We start from the raw sequence: 20,842 nt of genomic DNA, 5'->3' as shown, positions 1-20,842 counted from the left end.
TTTTGTTATGCTGCACTGGAAAAGCTTGGCAGGAGATATGATTAGCTCTGTAGTGTAGATCTTCAGTACTGCAGCTGAGATATTGCCTGGTCTCTCAGCTCTTGTTCTCAGTCATTTTGTATGTCACCTGCACTAAATGAAAACTGAAAACTGACCTGTTGAGAATCTTGGGAGAGAGCAGAGTTGAATTAACTATTTTGTGTATCTTGCTAAATATAGTTACTAATGCCAGTGTTTTTAGCACTTGAATGCTGTCTTCTTGTCTTTAGCACTTAAATGCTGTCCCCAGCCATTATTGAGGATGGGAATATTCTTGGAATCTTCTACTGTCAGCTGTTTAATTGTCTAGTGCCATTCTTGACAAGATGTGGCAGGACAGCAGAGCTTTTATATTGGTGGTGAGATTGCTCAGGTCTGATTGCAGTTAGTTGCTTTTGCTGTATAGTGTGCATATATTTTTGTGTTTCAACATTACTCATAGATCCCCATTATTAGAAATACCTGTACCTGCTCCAGGCATGCTGTCTGTACTCCTCACTGAACCACTTTTGATTCTCCGGCTTGTTTGTAATAGTAAAGGATGTGATGGGCCATGAGACTGCAGATTGTGTCTGCAGTACCCAGTACTGTCAGGTTTGTTCTGAGTCTATCCTATTTGGTACAACTGTAATGCCACAGAACAAGATGGAGGCTGTCCTTGTATGAAGATAGGGCTTACAGTACTCTGTGTAAGGACAATGAGGAGGACTAAATATTATTTAGGTTTTGATTAAGTAACTGGAACTTCAATAATTCTTATCCCAATTTAAGATAATTTTAACTAAATTCTTTTGAAAAGGATTTAGTCCTTTAGTCATCCTAGGACGTGGAGCTCTATAAGCTTTAACAATTTCTCCATGGTGTTTTATTTTTCTAAAGGCTGTGGGACATCTGTTCAGTGATCATTTTGCCATGCTGCTGTTTAAATGCCCCTATTCCTTAGGGATCAGGTCAGTAAGAACCTCTTCCAAATTTCGGTCCAGGGAGAGATTGAACCATTTATGCATTTTATGAAATAAAAAATGTGTGTGAACTCTGACAGAAAAATTAAAGTGGTTTCAGGTACCTGGGTTTACTATACTTCAGAAATTTATCTTCTGATAATTTTACTTTCTACTCTGATAGCTGTAGAAAATTTATTGAGGCCAAATTAGATTGATAGTGACCTAGATGTGCATTTTGTACAATTTACCTTCACAAATTCCTTGCTGCTGTAAAATAATAAATTACTGATCACTTTTCTAATATTTAATTGGATTAACATCTAGATATTTTTCTGATTTTTGAATAACATAGATTTCTGCTCATCATAAATCATCAATTTGATTTTAATTTGACATAGATGGTAACCTTGGCTAAGTTGCATATCACTGGTGCAGATGCAATTGATTTCACATTTGAAATAAGTTGGAAATAGCAATCATCATATGACTCATGCAGCTTTGGCGTGAAATTTAGCTTATTTGGAAGTTTAAATATTTAGGTGTTTTGAGCAACATTATTTAAAAATAAGCCCCTTTAACCGTGTGAAATTCTGCTTTAATTAGTCAATTTTAAAAGCTGTGTTGGTGGAGAATAGTCATCTTACTGAAAGTGAAGACGTTTGATTTTTTTACATAGAAGTAGTCCTTTTAACCAATTTCTTTCAGCATTATCAAAGACTAATGAATTAATATGTGTTAACAGACATCACATATAGAGAATTAGAAATGAGTCAGCCGGGGTTTACTGTCCCTGGCAGCTATGTTTAGTCCTACTTCTGCATATTCCCAATTTTTGTTTCACACAGGACTGATTTAAAATGAAAGATGTCAGTTGTAGTTTGTGCCTAGTAGTAGCATTTTGTTAAGCCATCAGTTTCTTTTAAATGCATGAGTAAGCTAGGTGAGTGCCACTGAGTTTCATTGTACTCTCTGGATTTAGGTCATTGATCTGTTTGCCTCATTTCCTCTATTTAAAAAGTGATTAATGTGACTGATCGGTATTGTTGAATTCACGTCTTTGATTTCAAAGCCAGTATAAAATTATAAACAATACCAAGTTTATGTTGGAGATTGTCGGTAGGTAAGACAGTAAGAGTGGATAGAGAAACCAGTAATGTTTCAGGTCAGTGGCCCTCATCATGGTTGTAATGAAAGATAATTGATCTGAGGTGTTTCCTTCTAATATAGGGGTTCCCCTACTGGGGTCTGCAGACCCCTGGTGTAATGGTATTGGTCCATGGCATAAAAAAGGTGAGAACCCTTGACCTAATATGTAGGTTTCCTGCATTGTCTGGTTTTATCTCTAATTTTAGCATCTATAAATTACCTGAACTTTCACTTTAGTATGAAAATATATTTGGTAAGCAATTGTTATGTTCTTTTTGTTTTGCTTGTCTAGGTGAGTTAGAAATAGCAGCCTCCATGCTCTCTGATTTGGTAGCCCAGACAATTCTGCTGCTCACATTTTACTTTTCTAGATTGCGCATCCAACAGAGTATCATCTTTATTATACGTATTAGTTTCTTTGATAACAGTACTTTCAGTCTGAAAAACTATTTTTTCTTGATAAATCAGCCATGATGGAGTGGTGTTGTAGACTCAATGGGCCGAATAGCCTAATCCTGTTCCTCTGTCTTGTAGCCTTATAAATATTATACCCTTGTTAAAATGTAACCAAGAAAAATTTCAATTTAATTTCAAAGTAACTATGTAATTATCTTTTGTATGAGTCTGAGTGCCTGCTATTCCATTATGACCTGGAGAGTGTTCTAATAAGCTTTTGGAAATACTTTTGTTTCAGTTACTGATGTGATCATTATAAGTTTGTACACTTAAATTATTGGAAATATTTATTATTATTTATCTTATAACTATAATTTTGAATGTCAGCCTTGACATTCTTAGCTTTAGAAAATATTTCAAACTCAAACGCAAGTAACATCTTGGTGTTTGCAGCTACAGTGTGTTTGCATTCCAGCTGTGAAGTTGGGAAGTTTAATATTTGAACATTGAAAAATGAGGATAATCTAGTGTAGAGTCCCCAACCTGGGGTCCATGGACCCCCTCGGTTAATGGTATAAAAAATGGTTGGGAATCCTTGGTCTATTGAATTAATTATTCTAAGTATTTTAACGGAAAATATTGTTATGAGGTATGGGATCCCAGATTTTAAGAAGTCAAGAATAAGGTTTAAAACTTGTTGCATATGTCATTTTATTAAGCATTACAAGAAAAAAGGAAATGAAGAGAGAAGTCTGGTGAAAGACTAAGAGGAGAATGAACAAACGTGGTCTGGTCATCTTATATCCGGCTACTGAGACCACATATTCCATTGAAAATTTCAACAGATAACCATTAACCAGTTAACTAGCTACATTCAAGTTAATGTGACACTGACCATTGAAACCAAGAAGTTTCCAGAAAAATACAGAGGCAACTGCAACCACTATCTTAGATTGGGTGTTGTGTAATAACACAGATCTTATTAGGGAGCTTAACGTAAAGGAACCCTTAGGGGACAGTGATCATAATATGATTGAATTCATACTGCAATTTGAAAGGGAGAAGCATAAGTCCCATGTATCTGTATCACAGTAGAATAAAGGGAATTACAGAGGCATGAGAGAGGAGCTTTCCCAGGTGAATTGGAGGAGGATACTAGCGGGGGATGATGGCAGAGCAAAGATGAAGTTTCTAGGATTAGTTCACAAGGCGCAGGATAGATATGTCCCACAGAGAAAAATGTTCTCAAATGGCAGGGGTAGGCAACCATGGCTGACAAGTTAAAGATTCCATTTAAGCCAAGGAAAGAGCATATAAGGTAGCAAAAGTGAGTGGGAATTTGGATGATTGAGAAGCTTTTAAAATCCAACAAAAGGCAACTTAAAAAGTTATAACAAGGGAAAAGATGAACTAGGAGGGCAGACTAGTCAATAATATAAAGCAGGATACCAAATGTTTTTTTCAGTTATATAATATTGGACCACTGGAAAATGATGCTGTTGAGGTAGTACTGGGGGACAAAAAATGGCAGACAAACAATGGGTACTTGGCATCTGTCTTCACTGTGGAAGGCACTTGCAGTGTGCCAGTGGTCCGTGAGTAGCATGGAGCAGGAGTGAGTGCCATTGCTATTACAAATGAAAAAGTGTTGGGCAAACTCAAAAGTTTGTAAGGGAGATAAGTCACATGGGCCAGATGGACTACATCCCAGAGTCCTGAGAGAGATTACAGTAAAGATAATGAATGCATTGGTCATGATCTTTCAAGAAACAATTAATTCTGGCATAGTTCTAGAGGACTGGAGGATTGCAAATGTCACTCCGCTCTTTCTGAAGGGAGGAAAGCAAGAGAAAGAAAATTACAGGCTAGTTAGCCTAACCTCAATGTTTGGGAAAGTGTTGGAATCTATTATTAAGGATGAGGTTTTGAGGTACTTGGAGACTAATGATAAAATGAGTCAAAGTCAGCATGATTTCTGTTAAGAGAAATCTTGCCTGAGAAATCTTTTAGAGTTCTTCGAGGAAGTAACAAGCAGGGTGGACAAAGGAGAGGCAGTGGATGCCTTTTGCTTGGATTTTCAGAAGGCGTTTGATAAGGCCACACATGAGGCTGCTCATAAGATAAAATCCTATGGTGTTATAGGAAAGATACTGAATAGTGGAATGGCTGACTTGCAAGAAGCAGCAAGTGGGAATAACAGGGGCCTATTCTGGTTGGCTGCTGGTGACTAATGGTGTTCCTCAGGGGACAGTATTGGGACTGCTACTTTTCACATTGTTTGTCAGTGATGATGGAATGCATGGCTTTGTGGCAAAGTTTGCAGATGATACAAAGATAGCTGGGAGGGGTAGGTAGTGCTGAGGTAGCAATGCGATTGCAGCAGGACTTAGACAGATTGGAACAATGGGCAAAAAAGTGGCAGATGGAAATGTATGATAATGCATTTTGGTAAAAGAAGCAATGGTGCTATTATCTAAATAGGGAGAAGGTTCAAACATCAGAGGTGGAGAGGGACTTAGGAGTCCTTGTGCAAGACTCCCAGAAGGTTAATTCACAGGCTGAGTTTGTGGTGAAGAAGACACTTATTTCAAAGGGAATAGAATATAAAATCAAGGAGATAATGCTGAGCCTTTATAAGACACTAGTCAGGTTGCACTTAAGAGTATTGTCAACAGTTTTGGGAACCATATCTCAGAAAGGATGTGTTGCCATTAGAGAGTCCAGAGGAGGCCCACGAGGATGATTCCAGGAATGAAGGAGCATGAACATATGAGGAGCATTTGGCAGCTTTGGGCCTGTACTTGCTGGAATTTAGAAGAATGCGGGGTGGGGGGGGGCGGCGGAAATCTCATTGAAACCTACTGAATGTTGAAAGGATTAGATAGGGTGGATGTGAGAGGATGTTTCCTATGGTATGGGTATCCAGAACTAGAGGGCACAACCTCAAAACTGAGGGGTGACCCTTTAGAACAGAGGTAAGCAGGAATTTTTTTTAGCTGGAGTATAGTGAATCTATGGAATGCTCTGCCACAGACTGTTGTGAAGGCCAAGTCTGTGGGTATATTTAAGGCCGAAGTTGGTCAGTCAGGTCATCAAAGTATATGGTGAGAAGGCAGGTGTATGGGGTTGAGTGGGATCCAGGATCAGCCCTGATGAAATGGCAGAGCAGACTCGTTGGAATAGCATAATTCTGCTTCTGTGTCTTATGGTGTCTCATATAGAAAATACAAACAAGCATAACAAAGTTAAACTACAAGGAAAATAATGGTTATACAGCCCAATCCAACAGAAGGGAGCAAATTTTACTGACTGTATGAATAGTATTGAAGAAACCTGCTAAATGTATTCTTTAACTTATATATTCTAAATCTGCATTATTTTTTGATTAATGAATTTGAGTTGCTCTTTAATATGATTTTTGGTCAGAGTTCTTACTTAGGACAAAAAAAAGTGCAGCTTTTCTTCATGAACTTAAATGGAAGAAGTGATGTTTTTATTGTGATGATACATCTTGCTGGGCACCATTTAAAACTCTTTATCATAGCTCTTGTTTTCCTTATTTGAATTTTTGTGAATGGTTGTTCTTACAGAATCACCTGACAGTGACGTTGCCATGGACATAGGATCATCAGAAAAACAGGATTCAGAAACTGTGTATGACTGTGTAATTTGTGGACAGAGTGGCCCTTCGACAGAGGAAAGACCAACTGGATTAGTGGTTCTATTGCAGGCTTCATCAGGTAACTATTTGCATAAGTTTTAAATTTTATTTTGTAGTTTCTTATTTAATATATTTAAATAAGTTAAATGTGAAGATATTCCATTGTGATTTGGCTCTGCATATGCTGTACACTTGAGGCAAACTGCTCCTGAATGTAAGTTATGATGGCACATGATTTCAAAAGAAAGTCAGCTATGTTGCATGGAATGCTTTCATCCCCGAAGCTGATTTTTCTTTGTAAAGGTCAGATTAGATGTAAAGATCAGATAACTAACACAATGATTCAGAGTGGTATGCCAAAACTAATTTCTCAAGTCTTGAAAGGATTTTCTTGGGGAAAGTGTTTTTAACCCATTGCTTTTGACTGCTTGTTGTGGCCTGTGCTGTAGAACGTGGAAAACTGGTCACTATTATTGGAAATACAGAAGTCGGGATAACCATGTTTAATTCACTGAGTATGGCCTGTTTAATCTGATAGTCATCCATGAAGAGGCACTAATGTTATAAAGCCCATCTGTGGCATGGAGTCTAAATAAGCAACATCATTCATGCTCTTATAACACAATGGCAATTCTAAAATGTCAAAAGCTTTTATAGATTGTCATGGGTTGGTTTTCTTATCTAATCTTAAATTTACTCTAAATATATTCCTGGGAAATGGTATAGAATGAAAACATTTTAGTAAATGTCATCATTGGTTGCTGTTGTAATATTTTGTACAATCATGTTAGTTTTCTTACACGTTATTAGATGTTACTAGCTGCTACCTAAAATTTTCTACTTTAGCCTCAAGGGGTCTTAGCACTTTAATTCCATCTAATATGTGGATTACAAGGGAAATTTGTTGGAATTTAACTCCTTTAGTACAACTGTACAGAGAGAGCATAAAGAACCTGATTGCATGTACTAAATAGCAAATAAAATTTTCCCCAAATATGTTTGTATTTTTAAACGATTTGATTTTTTTCCCCCTAAAATAATGAATTTTACTTTTGCTGATATGTCATGATTGGTTATTTGTAAGTTCTAAGTTCAGGAGTAAGGATTGAATTATAATGCAATATTATTATATTTCTGACATTTGTACGTAAAAGCACTGATTTGTTACAGTCCTTGGGCACCGTCGTAGAAGCGCTGAACCGAAGAAACTACCAACCAGTGATGAAGAGCAGATTTACCCTGAGGATACCTGTGGGACTGTACATGATGTCAGAATAACAGATTTGCAACGATGCTTCAAAGATGTAAGTATCTTATTTTTCAGATTTACAAAGACGAGCAAATTTTCCATGTTATAATTACATTTGAGTGTAAAACAATAAATAAATTGACTGGAAAGGAAGGGGGCAAAAAGCCAGAATAAGGAGTTTATACTTAATTGCCAGCATCAATACTATGCTATGCCACAATCCAGAAATGTGTTACCTCAACACAAAATTCATTTATCCAATATTTTCTTCCTTCCCTGTAATTATTTAGCGAAGAATCTGAAAAGACCAACAAACTGAGTGCTCAACTGAAAACAAATTATTGGCTTCACACAGCAATTCCGACTGAAAACTGCCATAATTTTCTACTCAGAAAATGCTGGAGGAGCTCAACAAGTCAGGCAGCATTTATGGAGGTGAATAAACAGTGAACATTTTGAGAGGGGGCCCTTCATCAGGGCTGGAAAGGAAGGGGGAATGAGCCAGAAGAAGAGGGGAGTACTGCTTTGAAGGTGGATGGGTGGGGAGTAGGTAGAAAATAAGAAGCTAGAAGGTGATAGATGGAAGAGTTAAAGGGCTGAAGAAGAAGGAATCTGATAGAAGAGGAGAGTTGACCATGGAAGAAAGGGGAGGGGCTACCAGAGGAATGTGATAGGCAGGTGAAGAGACGAAAAGGGGTGAGATTGGTACTAGAATGGGGTATGGAAGCTGAAGGGGAAAAAATTAATGGTTAGAGAAATCAATATCCGTGCTATCAGGTGCTGCCCAGATGGAGTAGGAGGTGTTGTTCCTCCACCACGATTATGGCAGTAGAGGAGATCATAGGGGTGGGAAGTTGAACTGAAATGCGTGAAATCAGGAAATCCTGCCTTTTGTGGTGGACAAAAGTACTAATCTACCTGGGGACTCACTGATGTAGAGGAGGCAGCACCAGATACATTAGATAACCCCGACAGATTTGTTGGTGAAGTGTCAGCTAAGCTGGAAGTTTGGGTCCCTTGAATAGTATTGAGGGAGATATAGGAGCAAGTGCAGTATTCATCACACTTGCGGAGATAAATGCCAGGAGGGAGATCAGTGGGGAGAGTCAAGTGGATAAGGGAATCACTTAGCTGTGAGTGGTGGTGAGGGAAACGTGCTTATTTGTAGGATCTCGTTGTAGATGGTGGGAGTTATGAAGAATAATGTCCTGGATACAGAGGTTCATGGCATCTGTTCCAGATATAGGAATTTACAGAGAATGCTGTGTTTCTCAGGATGAGGCTTTCCAATCTAGAAGATATCTTTTACAAACCTACTGACTCTCAGTTATTTTGACTATACCTCTTCCCATCCTTGTAAAAATGCTATTTCCTTTTCTCAGTTTGCCCATCTCTGCCACATCTATTCTCAGGATGATGCTTTCCATTCTAGAGCCACTGAGATGTCTAATTTTTTCAAAGAATGGGGTCTCCCTTCCACCACCATCGATGCTGCACTCACTGCATCCTCCTATTGTCATAACAGGGACATGGTTCCCATTGTCCTTACCGCCTCACAAGCCTCCATATCCAGCGTATCATTCCCCATAATCTCTGTCATCTACAACAGGATCCTACCACTAAGCACATCTCCCCCCCCCCCCACCTCCAGTCTCTGATTTCCTTGGGGATCGCTCTCTATGTGACCCCTTATTCAGTTGTCCCTCTCCACTGATCTCCCTCCTGGCACTTATTCCTTCAAGTGTGACGTGTTACACCTGTCCCTGCACTTCCTCCCTCACTACCATCCAGGGCTCAAGCAGTCTGTGCAGGTGAGTTGACACTTCACCAGCTGGCATCTGTCGGGATAATCTATTGTACGTGATGATTCTGGTGTGGCCTCCTCTACACCAGCAAGACCTAATGCACATTGGGGGACTGCTTTGTCAAGCACCTACGCCGTAAAAGCTGCGAGTTCCTAGTGGCCACCCATTTCAATTTGACCTTGTTCACATTCCAACACTTTGGACTGTGGCTTCCTATACTACTACAGCAGGGCTGTGATCAGGTTGGATGAGCAACACCTCATAATCTGTCTGGGTACTCTGTGACCTGATGGTATGAACATCGATTTCTCCTTCCCCTTCCCTCCTCTAATCCATCCACCTTCCCTCTCACCTAGTTTCACCTATCAACTGCCAGCCTGTACTCCTTCCCCTCCCCTCACCACCTTATTCTAGCTTCTGCTCCCTTACTTTCTTGTCCTGATGAAGGGTCTTGGCCTAGAACACTGACTGTTTATGTTGCCAGACTTGTTGAGAAACACCAGCATTTTCTTGAGTTGAAAATGATAGCAGTTTTCAATGAGAGTTGTTGTGTAAAGCCAATAATTTGTTGGGAGTTGAGCTCTCTGTCATTCTGTTGGGCTTTTCCTATTCTCTGCTAAATAATTACAGGGAAGGAAGAAATGTCTGGATAAATGAGCTTCATGTTGAAGCAACACATTTCTGTATTATGGCATGGTATTGGCATTGAAAATTAAATATGAACAACCATGCATTATTACAAGGTTTCCACATTCCACAAAAAGAAGTAAACTCAACTTGCAGTTTTATAATTTTAGAACATTGGTAATGAAAACATTAGGTCAGTTTACGCAAATGCAAATTATTAGCAGGAAATTGTCAATAATTTAGCACTAATCCTTGTACTGAAATGTTTTCAAAATGGTAACTGCAGTAAAGGAAAGTGGTAAACTGGTGCACTATTGGTAGTGGGGCGCAGATAGCTATGATCATGTAAAGTTTCTATATCCCAGCAGTGCTGAATCATAGCAACACACCCAAAATGCTTTCGGAACTCCTGCATATTTCCTTTAGCCTCTCAATCTTGTTGGTTATAATCTTTACAATTCCCATTTAAAATGTACTTGGGATTATATTTATTTGGGACACTATACCGCTTAGTTGGGGCGGGAAACTGTTCTTGAACAGTTTCTAACTAGCGCCAGTCGCATGCACTTGCATGACTGTTCAACACTACACTGTGCTTAAAGCGAACAGTTTTTAAGCTGTTGAGTGTGTTTGTCTTCAAAAAGCAATGAATTTTGCTGCTTATATAGTATGGTGCAAAAGTCTTAGACACATAGATATAGCTTGGGTGCCTAAGACTTTTGCAGAGTATTGTAGTGATTTTATGTATTGCACTGTACTGCTGCCACACAAAAAAAAATTTCATGACATGTGAGTGATGATATACCTGATTCTGATATGTGTTACGTATTCAGGCAACAATAAATATATGAGTTTGGCAAGGGTTTCTTATAACAAACAACACGTTTATTAAACACAGAAAACAAACCCCCCAAAAGTAAACAAACACTACCGTAACCGGAAACAGCTGCTGAGCGGCTGTTCAAACAGTTAGTAAAGTGATATTCCAAAAACCGTTCTTTAAAGTGGTATTGCCAAAAGTTCGATATGCTCACAGTCCATTTAAAAGGAGAGACTTTACAGGAAGATTTAAGTTCTCTTTCACGTCGCTTGCTTCGATCCCCGACGTCGAACTTCCCACGAAGAATTCACAAAACAGAACGGCTTAAAGGCACTGACCTTTCCTTCTCCACTACCTTCAATCCTTTCTAGGTAAACCTAGGGATTAACACGTAGGTAGTCAACGAAATCCTTCCAAATAAGGATCAAACAAAGGTCGCCCCCGTTTCACCGTAGAAAGCGATTCTCCTCGATCTTTAACTTCCGAACTTCGAATCTTCACTCTCCTCTAATTGCGAACTAACAGAATCATAAAGAACCTGCTGGCAATAACCTTTTAAACTTTAGGCATTAAATAAAAACTTCATCCTTCAACTAAACTGCGTCATCTCTTAAAACACGCAGTGGCATGAAGTCAACCTGGCAAATCCAGCCACGAACTGCCCCTCCTCACAGGGTGGGGTCTACCTTTTATAACCTGTAAAAAAAAAACCCGTCACATGATCTCTACTGGCGGGAAAATGACGTCACCACCATCACAAGACCATCACCTCAAGTCCAGTACAGCTTCAACCCCAGTCACATGACAAGGGCTCCACTGTCATGTGTCACAAGTACATAACATATGGATCTCTATTATGGACTGAGAGTGAGCAGGGAGAGGGGAGAGAGGCATTCTGTAATGATGAATAAATCAATTAATTGGAATCAAATGACCTTGCCTGATGCCTCAGGGTTGGGTGTATCTGCATCTGTACCACCTCCACCCCGGCACTCTTTCTCTGACACCTGTCTCACAGCGCTCGACCCTTGCCAATCCCAACACCCTTTGCTCCTGCTAGATTTATGAACTCGCTCTCTGCTCCACGTTGACAACTACAGTACTGTGCAAAAGTCTTAGGCACTCTAGCTATATGTGTGTGCCGAAGGTTTAGGCACAGTATTGTAGTTAGTGAGAAATAAGCAGTAAGACAATTCAGAGCTGTTCTGTTCACTGTGGTTTCAAACATTCAGGCTTGGAGATGCCAGAAAAGGGCAGGAGTTAAAATGAAACAATTTCACTGCTTCAGTAAGTTAGGAACTTTGAGGAATTTGAAGGTATCGATAGTCATCTTGAATGTCACAATTAAAATAAAGAATTGGTGGATGTAATCGCCAAAAGCATTGTATGAAGGCAGTTCCTTGTCTGCACTAATTTCAACAAGTAAGGAACTATGAAGAATATGAAGGAATGGACAATTGCCTTGAATGTTGTAAGAGAAATGAAGATTTGAAAGATGTAGTCATTAACAACACAACAACATTGTATGAAGGCAGTTCATTATCTACACTAGGTGTGTGCTGATTCTGTTCATTTGCAGTCAGAAGCACGTGACATGGATGAATATCAATGATGAATATTAGGAACTAATGCACAGATTTATAATACTGTAGTAGTATTGGTAGTGTTCTGATTTGTTCAGTATTTACATAATTTGTTACTCATTTTTTTTTAATACTTTTTTTCTGCTTATTTCCATGAAACTTCAGCTAATTGGGACACATCAGGACCAGTACATTTTGGCCCAATTGAGCAACTGCCCCAATTAGCCAAAGTTTCACAGAAATTGTTTAAAAATAAGAAGTATAAAAAAGGCAAACTACTCTTTAACGGTGTAACAAATTATGTATTTAAATGAAATACAGAACAAATTAGAACACTACCATTGTATCGGACGATGACAGGAAACCTTTGTGGGTGAGTTTTTAAAGTGGAAAAGCTGTTGCACAGGGGTAGTTACACTCTCTCAACCTCGGAAGTCCAGGTCCAGTGGTATGAGTAGTCATCACAACTGGCGCTTCCTTAGTTGACTTGACTTCTGTGCCTTGTCATGCCCTTCACTCTCCTCGGAGCATTACGAAACTGCCTTCCTGACCGTTGGATCTTACTGTAGATTTCATCTGGCCAGTCTGTTGATGCTTGAGTTTGTGTGCTAAGACAGGCATGTCGCTGTCTCACTAGAGTATGAGATTCACTGGCTACCCTCACCTGGAAAGCCCACCTGTCGAAGCAGAGTACTGGGGTGTGGCCACTGTTGCATCCAATCCACTACTTGAAGCCACAGGTGAGGGCTGACTGTCCAGTGGGGACTAAGGGTAACATTCAAGATGATTGCCCGTTACCTCAAATTCTTCATAGTTCCTAACTTGTTGAAATAATGAAATCTTTTCACTTTCACTCCCAGCCGTTTCTGGCATCTCCAAGCATGAATGCTGGAAACTGCAGTGAGGAAAACAGTTTTGAATTGTCTGCTGCTTACTTCTCACCAACTATAAGTGACGAAAAATCCCTGCTTTTTGAACACAAATACACACAACTGATGCTAGTTAGAAACTGTTTGGCAACATTCTCCTGTGCCAATTAAGTGGTATAGAGTCCCAAATAAACAAGGGGGGATCCTGGCTGTTTTCTCAATTAGTTTTTGTTCTTTAAGAGGAGTCCAAAATATGCAGCTGCCCTGATTAACTGAAGGTCTAATTAACTGGATTCCACTGCATTTCTGAGGCAGGGCTCAAGGAAGCAATAACCCTTACAAAATAACTCATTAAAATATTGTTTTGTTTCAAATAAGAGAAAGTCTGTAACTGCTAGAAATCCAAGCAACACACACAAAATGCTGGAGGAACTCAGCAGGCCAGGCAGCATCTATAGAAAGAGTAAACAGTTGATGTTTTGGGCCAAGACCCTTCATCAATCCTGGATTTTATCCAGTCATCAGGATTTTATTCTGTTACAGACAGACTTTTTGAAAGTTTTGTACTAAGCATAATGATCTGTAGATGGCAACATTGTAACAAAATGATCTTTTACCATGGACCTATTAAATCTATCCTGTACAGTATATGACTTTCAATGTGGAGCCCTTAACTAAATTAGCTGGTGAATTTCATATGTAAGAAGATTCACTGAAAACTAAAGTATATTAACAAACTAGAAATTAAAATTTCGTTCTATCCTTACTATGTGAATTTTAATCCTCTTATGGTAAGTGAAGTGATCCAAAAATACATTATCAGATTTGCTTCCACACTTAATTTGTAATAATTTTTGCTGAGGTTCAAAATATACCTTTAATGCTTGTTTATAATTCTCTTTCTAGAGTTCTTGTTTACAGTCGGTTTCCATTGGTTGGGAAGGTGGAGTGTATGTTCAGACCTGTGGACATACTTTACATATTGACTGCCATAAGTCCTATATGGAGTCACTGAGGGTGAGTTAAAATTAAAATGATTTAATTAAAGTCAATGTAAACCATATCTCCAATGTAAAAATGTTCTTCTTTGAATACTAATTCAGAAGCCCATAAATTTGTAAATTTTCAGATAAAACTTATACTGTAAGTATGAAAAATTTCTATGAAATTTGCTCCTCTCTTGGAGTATTGTGAGCAGTTTTGCGTCCCCCTATTAAAGAACGAACGTGCTGACATTGGAGAGGGTTCAAAGGAGGTTCACAAAACTGATTCCGGAATTGAAAGGCTTGTCATATGAGGAGCTTTTGATGTCTCTGGGCCACAACTCACTGGAATTCAAAAGAATGAGGGGTGATCTCATTTAACTATCGAATGTTGAAAGTCCTCGACAGAGAGGATGTGGGGAGGATGTTTCCTGTGCTGGGAGAATCTTAAGATCAGAGAACACAGCCTTAGGATAGAGGGACATCCTTTTAGAACAGAGATGAGGCGGGATTTCCGTAGCCAGAGAGTGGTGAATCTGTGGAATTCGTTGCCACAGTTGGCTGCGGAGGTCAAGTCATTGTCTATGTTTAAGGCAGAGGTGGTTAAGTACTTGATTAGTCAGGACATGAAGAGATACAGAGAGAAGGCAGAAAATTGGGTCGGGGGGGGGGGGGGGGAAAGTGGATCATCCGTGAATAAAATGGCAGAGCAGAATTAGGCCATTTGGCCCATTGAGTCTGATTTGCCATTTCATCGTGACTGATCCATTTTTTTCTCTCAGGCCCGATCTCCTGCCTTATAGTCTACTGTGTCCTGATGCAGGGTTATGATTCAAAATGTCATTAATTACTTTCACCCTGACAGACACTGCTCAACCTGCTGCATTTTCCCAGCATATTGCTGTTTGCTTCAGTTTCAGCATCTGCAGTTTCTAGTCTCTACAGGTTTAACATAGGTAAAAAACAGGATGAGGTCCTACAAGGTGAGTTTAGGGAGTTGGGAGATAAACTAAAAAGTAGGACCACAAAGGTAATAATCTCTGGATTACTACCGGTGCCATGTGCTAGTCAGAGTAGAAATAGGAGGATATTTCAGATGAATACGTGGCTTGAAAAATGGTGCAAGGGGGAGGGATTCAAATTTCTGATGCATTGGAACCAGTTCTGGGGGAGGTGGGACTGGTATAAACAGGACGGTCTGCACCTGGGTTGGACTGGAACCAATGTCCTAGGGGGAGCGTTTGCTACTGCTGTTCAGGAGGCTTTAAGCTAATGTGGCAAGGGGATGGGAACAAGTGCAGAGAGACAGAGGGGTGTAAAATGAGGGTAGAAGCAAAAAGTAGTAAGGTGAAAAGTAAAAGTGGCAGGCAGGCAAATCCAGGGCAAAAAGCAAAAAGGGCCACTTTTCAACATAATTGTGTAAGGGCTAAGAGTGTTGTAAAAACAAGCCTGAAGGCTTTGTGTGTCAATGCGAGGATCATTCGTAACAAGGTGGATGAATTGAATGTGCAGATAGTTATTAATGAATATGATATAGTTGGGATCACAGAGACATGGCTCCAGGGTGACCAAGGATGGGAGCTCAACATCCAGGGATATTCAATATTCAGGAGGGATAGACAGGAAAGAAAAGGAGGTGGAGTAGCATTGCTGGTTAGGGAGGAGATTAATGCAATAGAAAGGAAGGACATTAGCCTGGAGGATGTGGAATTGATATGGGTAGAGCTGCATAACACTAAGGGGCAGAAAATGCTGGTGGGAGTTGTGTACAGGCCACCTAACAGTAGTAGTGCGGTTGGGGATGGCATTTAAACAGGAAATTAGAAATGCGTGCAATAAAGGAACAGTAGTTATAATGGGTGACTTCAATCTACATATAGATTGGGTGAACCAAATTGGTAAGGGTGCTGAGGAAGAGGATTTCTTGGAATGTATGCGGGATGGTTTTCTGAACCAACATGTCGAGGAACGAACTAGAGAACAGGCCATTCTAGATTGGGTATTGAGCAATGAGGAAGGATTAGTTAGCAATCTTGTCGTGCGAGGCCCCTTGGGTAAGAGTGACCATAATATGGTGGAATTCTTCATTAAGATAGAGAGTGACTTAGTTAATTCAGAAACAAAGGTTCTGAACTTAAAGAAGGGTAACTTTGAAGGTATGAGACGTGAATTAGCTAAGATAGACTGGCAAATGATACTTAAAGGGTTGACAGTGGATATGCAATGGCAAGCATTTAAAGATCACATGAACTACAACAATTGTTCATCCCAGTTTGTCAAAAGAATAATTGAATAACTACTTTGGTTCTGTCTTCACTAAGGAGGACATAAATAATCTTCCAGAAATAGTAAGGGTCCGAGGATCTAGTGAGATGGAGGAACTGAGGGAAATACATGTTAGTAGGGAAGTGATGTTAGGTAAATTGAAGGGATTAAAGGCAGATAAATCCCCAGGGCCAGATGGTCTGCATCCCAGAGTGCTTAAGGAAGTAGCCCAAGAAATAGTGGATGCATTAGTGATAATTTTTCAAAACTCCTTAGATTCTGGATTAGTTCCTGAGGATTGGAGGGTGGCTAATGTAACCCCACTTTTTAAAAAAGGAGGGAGAGAGAAACCAGGGAACTATAGACCGGTTAGTCTGACATCGGTGGTGGGGAAAATGCTAGAGTCGGTTATCAAAGATGTGGTAACAGCACATTTGCAAAGAGGTGAAATCATCGGACAAAGTCAGCATGGATTTGTGAAAGGAAAATCATGTCTGACGAATCTTTTAGCATTTTTTGAAGATGTAACTAGTAGCGTGGATAGGGGAGAGACAGTGGATGTGGTATATTTAGATTTTCAAAAGGCTTTTGACAAGGTCCCACACAGGAGATTAGTGTGCAAACTTAAAGCACATGGTATTGGGGGTATGGTATTGATTTGGATAGAGAATAAGTTGGCAGACAGGATGCAAAGAGTGGGAGTAAACGGGACCTTTTCAGAATGGCAGGCAGTGACTACTGGGGTACCGCAAGGCTCAGTACTGGGACCCCAGTTGTTTACAATATATAGACGAGGGAATTAAATGCAGCATCTCCAAGTTTGCAGATGACACGAAGCTGGGCGGCGGTGTTAGCTATGAGGAGGATGCTAAGAGGATGCAGGGTGACTTGCATAGGTTAGGTGAGTGGGCAAATTCATGGCAGATGCAATTTAAAGTGGATAAATGTGAGGTTATCCACTTTGGTTGCAAGAACAGGAAAACAGATCATTATCTGAACGAACGGTGGCCGATTAGGAAAAGGGGAGATGCAACGAGACCTGGATGTCATTGTACACCAGTCATTGAAGGTGGGCATTCAGGTACAGCAGGTGGTGAAAAAGACAAATGGTATGTTGGCATTCATAGCAAAAGGATTTGATTACAGGAGCAGGGAGGTTCTACGGCAGTTGTACAAGACCTTGGTGAGACCGCACGTAGAATATTGTGTGCAGTTTTGGTCCCCTAATCTGAGGAAAGACATTCTTGCCATAGAGGGAGTACAGAGAAGGTTCACCAGATTGATTTCTGGGATGGTAGGACTTTCATATGAAGAAAGACTGGATCGACTAGGCTTATACTCAGTGGAATTTAGAAGATTGAGGGAGGATCTTATTGAAACGTATAAAATTCTAAAGGGATTGGACAGGCTAGATGCAGGAAGATTGTTTCCGATGTTGGGGAAGTCCAGAACAAGGGGTCACAGTTTAAGGATAACAGGGGAAGCCTTTTAGGACCGAGGTGAGGAAAAACTTCTTCACACAGAGAGTGGTGAATCTATGGAATTCTTTGCCGCAGGAAACAGTTGAGGCCCGTTCATTGGCTATATTTAAGAGGAAGTTGGATATGGCCCCTGTGGCTAAAGGAATCAGGTGGTATGGAGAGAAAGTAGATACATGGTTCTGAGTTGGATCATCAGCCATGATCATACTGAATGGCGGTGCAGGCTCGTAGGGCCGAATGGCCTACTCTACCTATTTTCTATGTTTCTAATTATATTCAGATGTTTGAAATGATTTGCAGTTTCTTCTTTGATTATTAATCCAAGCATCTTGACAATTAATCTAAGTGTTCTATAATTTCCCTGCCTTTGCCTTTCTCTCTTTTTTTGAACAAGAGTCATATTGTTTGTTTCCAGTCTTCTGATACATTCCCAAAGTTTCACAACTTATGAAAAAATTCAACCAATGGATCCAGCAACTCATCAGCCACTTTGTTCAAGATCCTGGCATGCAATCTCTTAGGGCCTTGAGATTTGTCAGCCTATAGTACTTTGAATCTTTCCAGTATTTTATCCCTTGTTGAAATCAAGATTTTTCAAACTTTGACCAGGTTATGAAATTCACCCAGTGTATCTTACAGATATCAGAAATGTTGCGATGCAAATATTTATTTAACACATTTACCATTTCTTAGTTTGCTGCTATTAATTAATTCACCAGTATAGTTCCCTTACACACCCCACATTTACCATAGCTGCTCTCTTCCATTGTGTGTGTTTGTGGGTGTGGGGGAGGGAGAGGTGTAGGTATATATGTATATTTATCTCTCTCTCTTCATAGAAATTTTACCCTTTTTTTCAAGACATGTAAGTTTTCTCTCAAAATTCATTTTCTTGCTTATACACACTTTAACTTTCTGCTATTGGATCTTGAAAATTTCCCAGTTTTCTAGTCTAGCACTATCCCTTGCCACTCTTTTTCTTCTTGTTTTCAATTCAACAATAAGACCATAGGATACAAGAGCAGATTTAGGCCATTTGGTCCGTCGAGCCATTCAATCATGGCTGATCCTTTTTCTCCCCTCCTCAGCCCACTCCCTCAGCCTTCTCCCTATAGCCTTTGATGATGTGTCCAATCAAAAAGCTATCAATTTCTGCCTTAAATACACCCAACAACCTGGCCTCCACAGCTGTCTGTGGTAACAAGTTTCACAAATTCACCACCCTCTAGCTAAAGAAGTTTCTCTGTATCTCTGTTTTAAATGGACACCCCTCTATCCTGAGGCTGTGCTACCATGAGAAGCATCCTTTCTACATCTACTCTGTCTGAGCCTTTCAACATTCAAAAGGTTTCAATGAGATCCCCCCCCCCCATCTTTCTAAATTCCAGTGAGTACAGACCCAGAGCTACCAAATGTTCCTAGTATGATAACCCATTCATTCCCAGAATCATCGTTGTGAACCTCCTCTCCAATGACAGCTCATCTTCTCTTGGATGAGGAACCCAAAATTGTTCACAATACTCAAGGTCAGGTGTCACCAGTGCCTTATAAAGCCTCAGCATCACATCCCTGCTCTTGTATTCTAGACCTCTAGAGATGTATGCTAACATTGCATTTACCTTCTTCACTGCTCAACCTGCAAATTAATCTTTAGGGTGTTCTGCACGAGAACTCCCAAGTCCCTTTGCATCTCAGACTTTTGGATTTTCTCCCTGTTTAGATATAAATACACAGACTACTTTCTACTTCCAAAGTGCATGACCATGCATTTTCCAACATTGTATTTCATTTGCCATTGTCTTGCCCATTCTCCGAATCTGTCTAAGTCCTTCTGCAACCTACCTGTTTCCTCAACACCACCTGTCCCTCCACCTATCTTTGTATCATTTGCAAACTTGTCAACAAAGCTGTCTATTTCATCATCTTAAATCATTGATACACAGCATAAAAAGAAGCAGTCCCAACACCAACCCTCGCAGGACACCACTAATCACTGGCAGCAACGAGAAAAGGATCCTTTTAATCCCACTTGCTGCCTCCTACCACCCTTAACCTTAACAATCACCATAACCTTCTTTGTTACCCTTCATGGATTGTGCCCCTTTCTCATAGAATCCCTTTTTTATTTAGGGTAAACTCTTTCTGAGCATTATAGACAAGTTATTTGATTATCTGCCACTGTTGTGTCCAATGGGGGGGAGCTGAGGATGCAGCTTTGTGGGGCACCAGTGTGAGAGTAATTGTGGCAGAGGTTTTACGGTCTATCCCTACTGATTGTGGTCTGTTGATCAGGAAGTCAAGGATCTGGTTGCAAAGGAGGTGTTGAGTCCTGGGTGTATAAGTTTGGAGTTGAGTTTGTTTGGAATTATAGTATTGAAGGCCGAGCTGTAGTCAGTAAACAATAATAGACAATAGACAATAGGTGCAGAAGTAGACCATTCGGCCCCTCGAGTCTGCAATGCCATTCTGAGATCATGGCTGATCAATCACTATCAATACCCAGTCCCTGCCTTGTCCCCATATCCCTTGATTTCCCCTATCCATCAGATATCTATCTAGCTCCTCCTTGAAAGCAACGTAAGTGTAATAATATAATATGACGTATAATAATACAATATAACGTAAGTGTCTTTACTGTCCATATGCTCAAGAGATGAATGTAGAGCCAGGGAGACGGTGTCTCCTGTAGACCTGTTTCAGTGGTGGGCAGTGGGTCAGCGTTGTCTGGGAGGCTGGAGATGAAGTATGCCATGACCACCCTCTCAAAGCACTTCATGGTGGTGGATGTCAAAGCCACCAAGCAGTAGTCATTGGGGCACGGTATCTTTCTTTTCCCTTGGGTACTGGGATGATAGTGGTCTTAAAGTGGGTGGGAACCGTGGATTGAAGCAGGGATATATTAAAAATGTCTGCAAATACTTCTGCCAGCTGATCTGTATAAGATCTGAGGACATGGCCGGTGATTTTTTTTTCT

At 40.1% G+C, this 20,842-nt stretch overlaps 1 protein-coding gene across 3 annotated transcripts in view; it reads left to right on the top strand.

Moving 5' to 3' along the window:
- Positions 1–20,842, top strand: part of ubr3 (ubiquitin protein ligase E3 component n-recognin 3) — a 248,653-nt gene that overhangs the window by 150,935 nt on the left and 76,876 nt on the right. For all 3 annotated transcript variants that reach the window (XM_059966618.1, XM_059966617.1, XM_059966619.1), the window contains 3 exons: positions 6,116–6,265; positions 7,357–7,490; positions 14,046–14,156. In XM_059966618.1, the coding sequence (XP_059822601.1) occupies positions 6,116–6,265; positions 7,357–7,490; positions 14,046–14,156 (395 nt within the window). The remainder of the gene's footprint in view (positions 1–6,115; positions 6,266–7,356; positions 7,491–14,045; positions 14,157–20,842) is intronic.

This window comes from Hypanus sabinus, chromosome 4 (genome assembly GCF_030144855.1).
Source record: "Hypanus sabinus isolate sHypSab1 chromosome 4, sHypSab1.hap1, whole genome shotgun sequence".
NCBI lineage: Eukaryota > Metazoa > Chordata > Chondrichthyes > Myliobatiformes > Dasyatidae > Hypanus > Hypanus sabinus.
The sequence above is the reverse complement of the archived record's forward strand: the minus strand, read 5'-3'. Positions and strand labels throughout refer to the sequence as shown.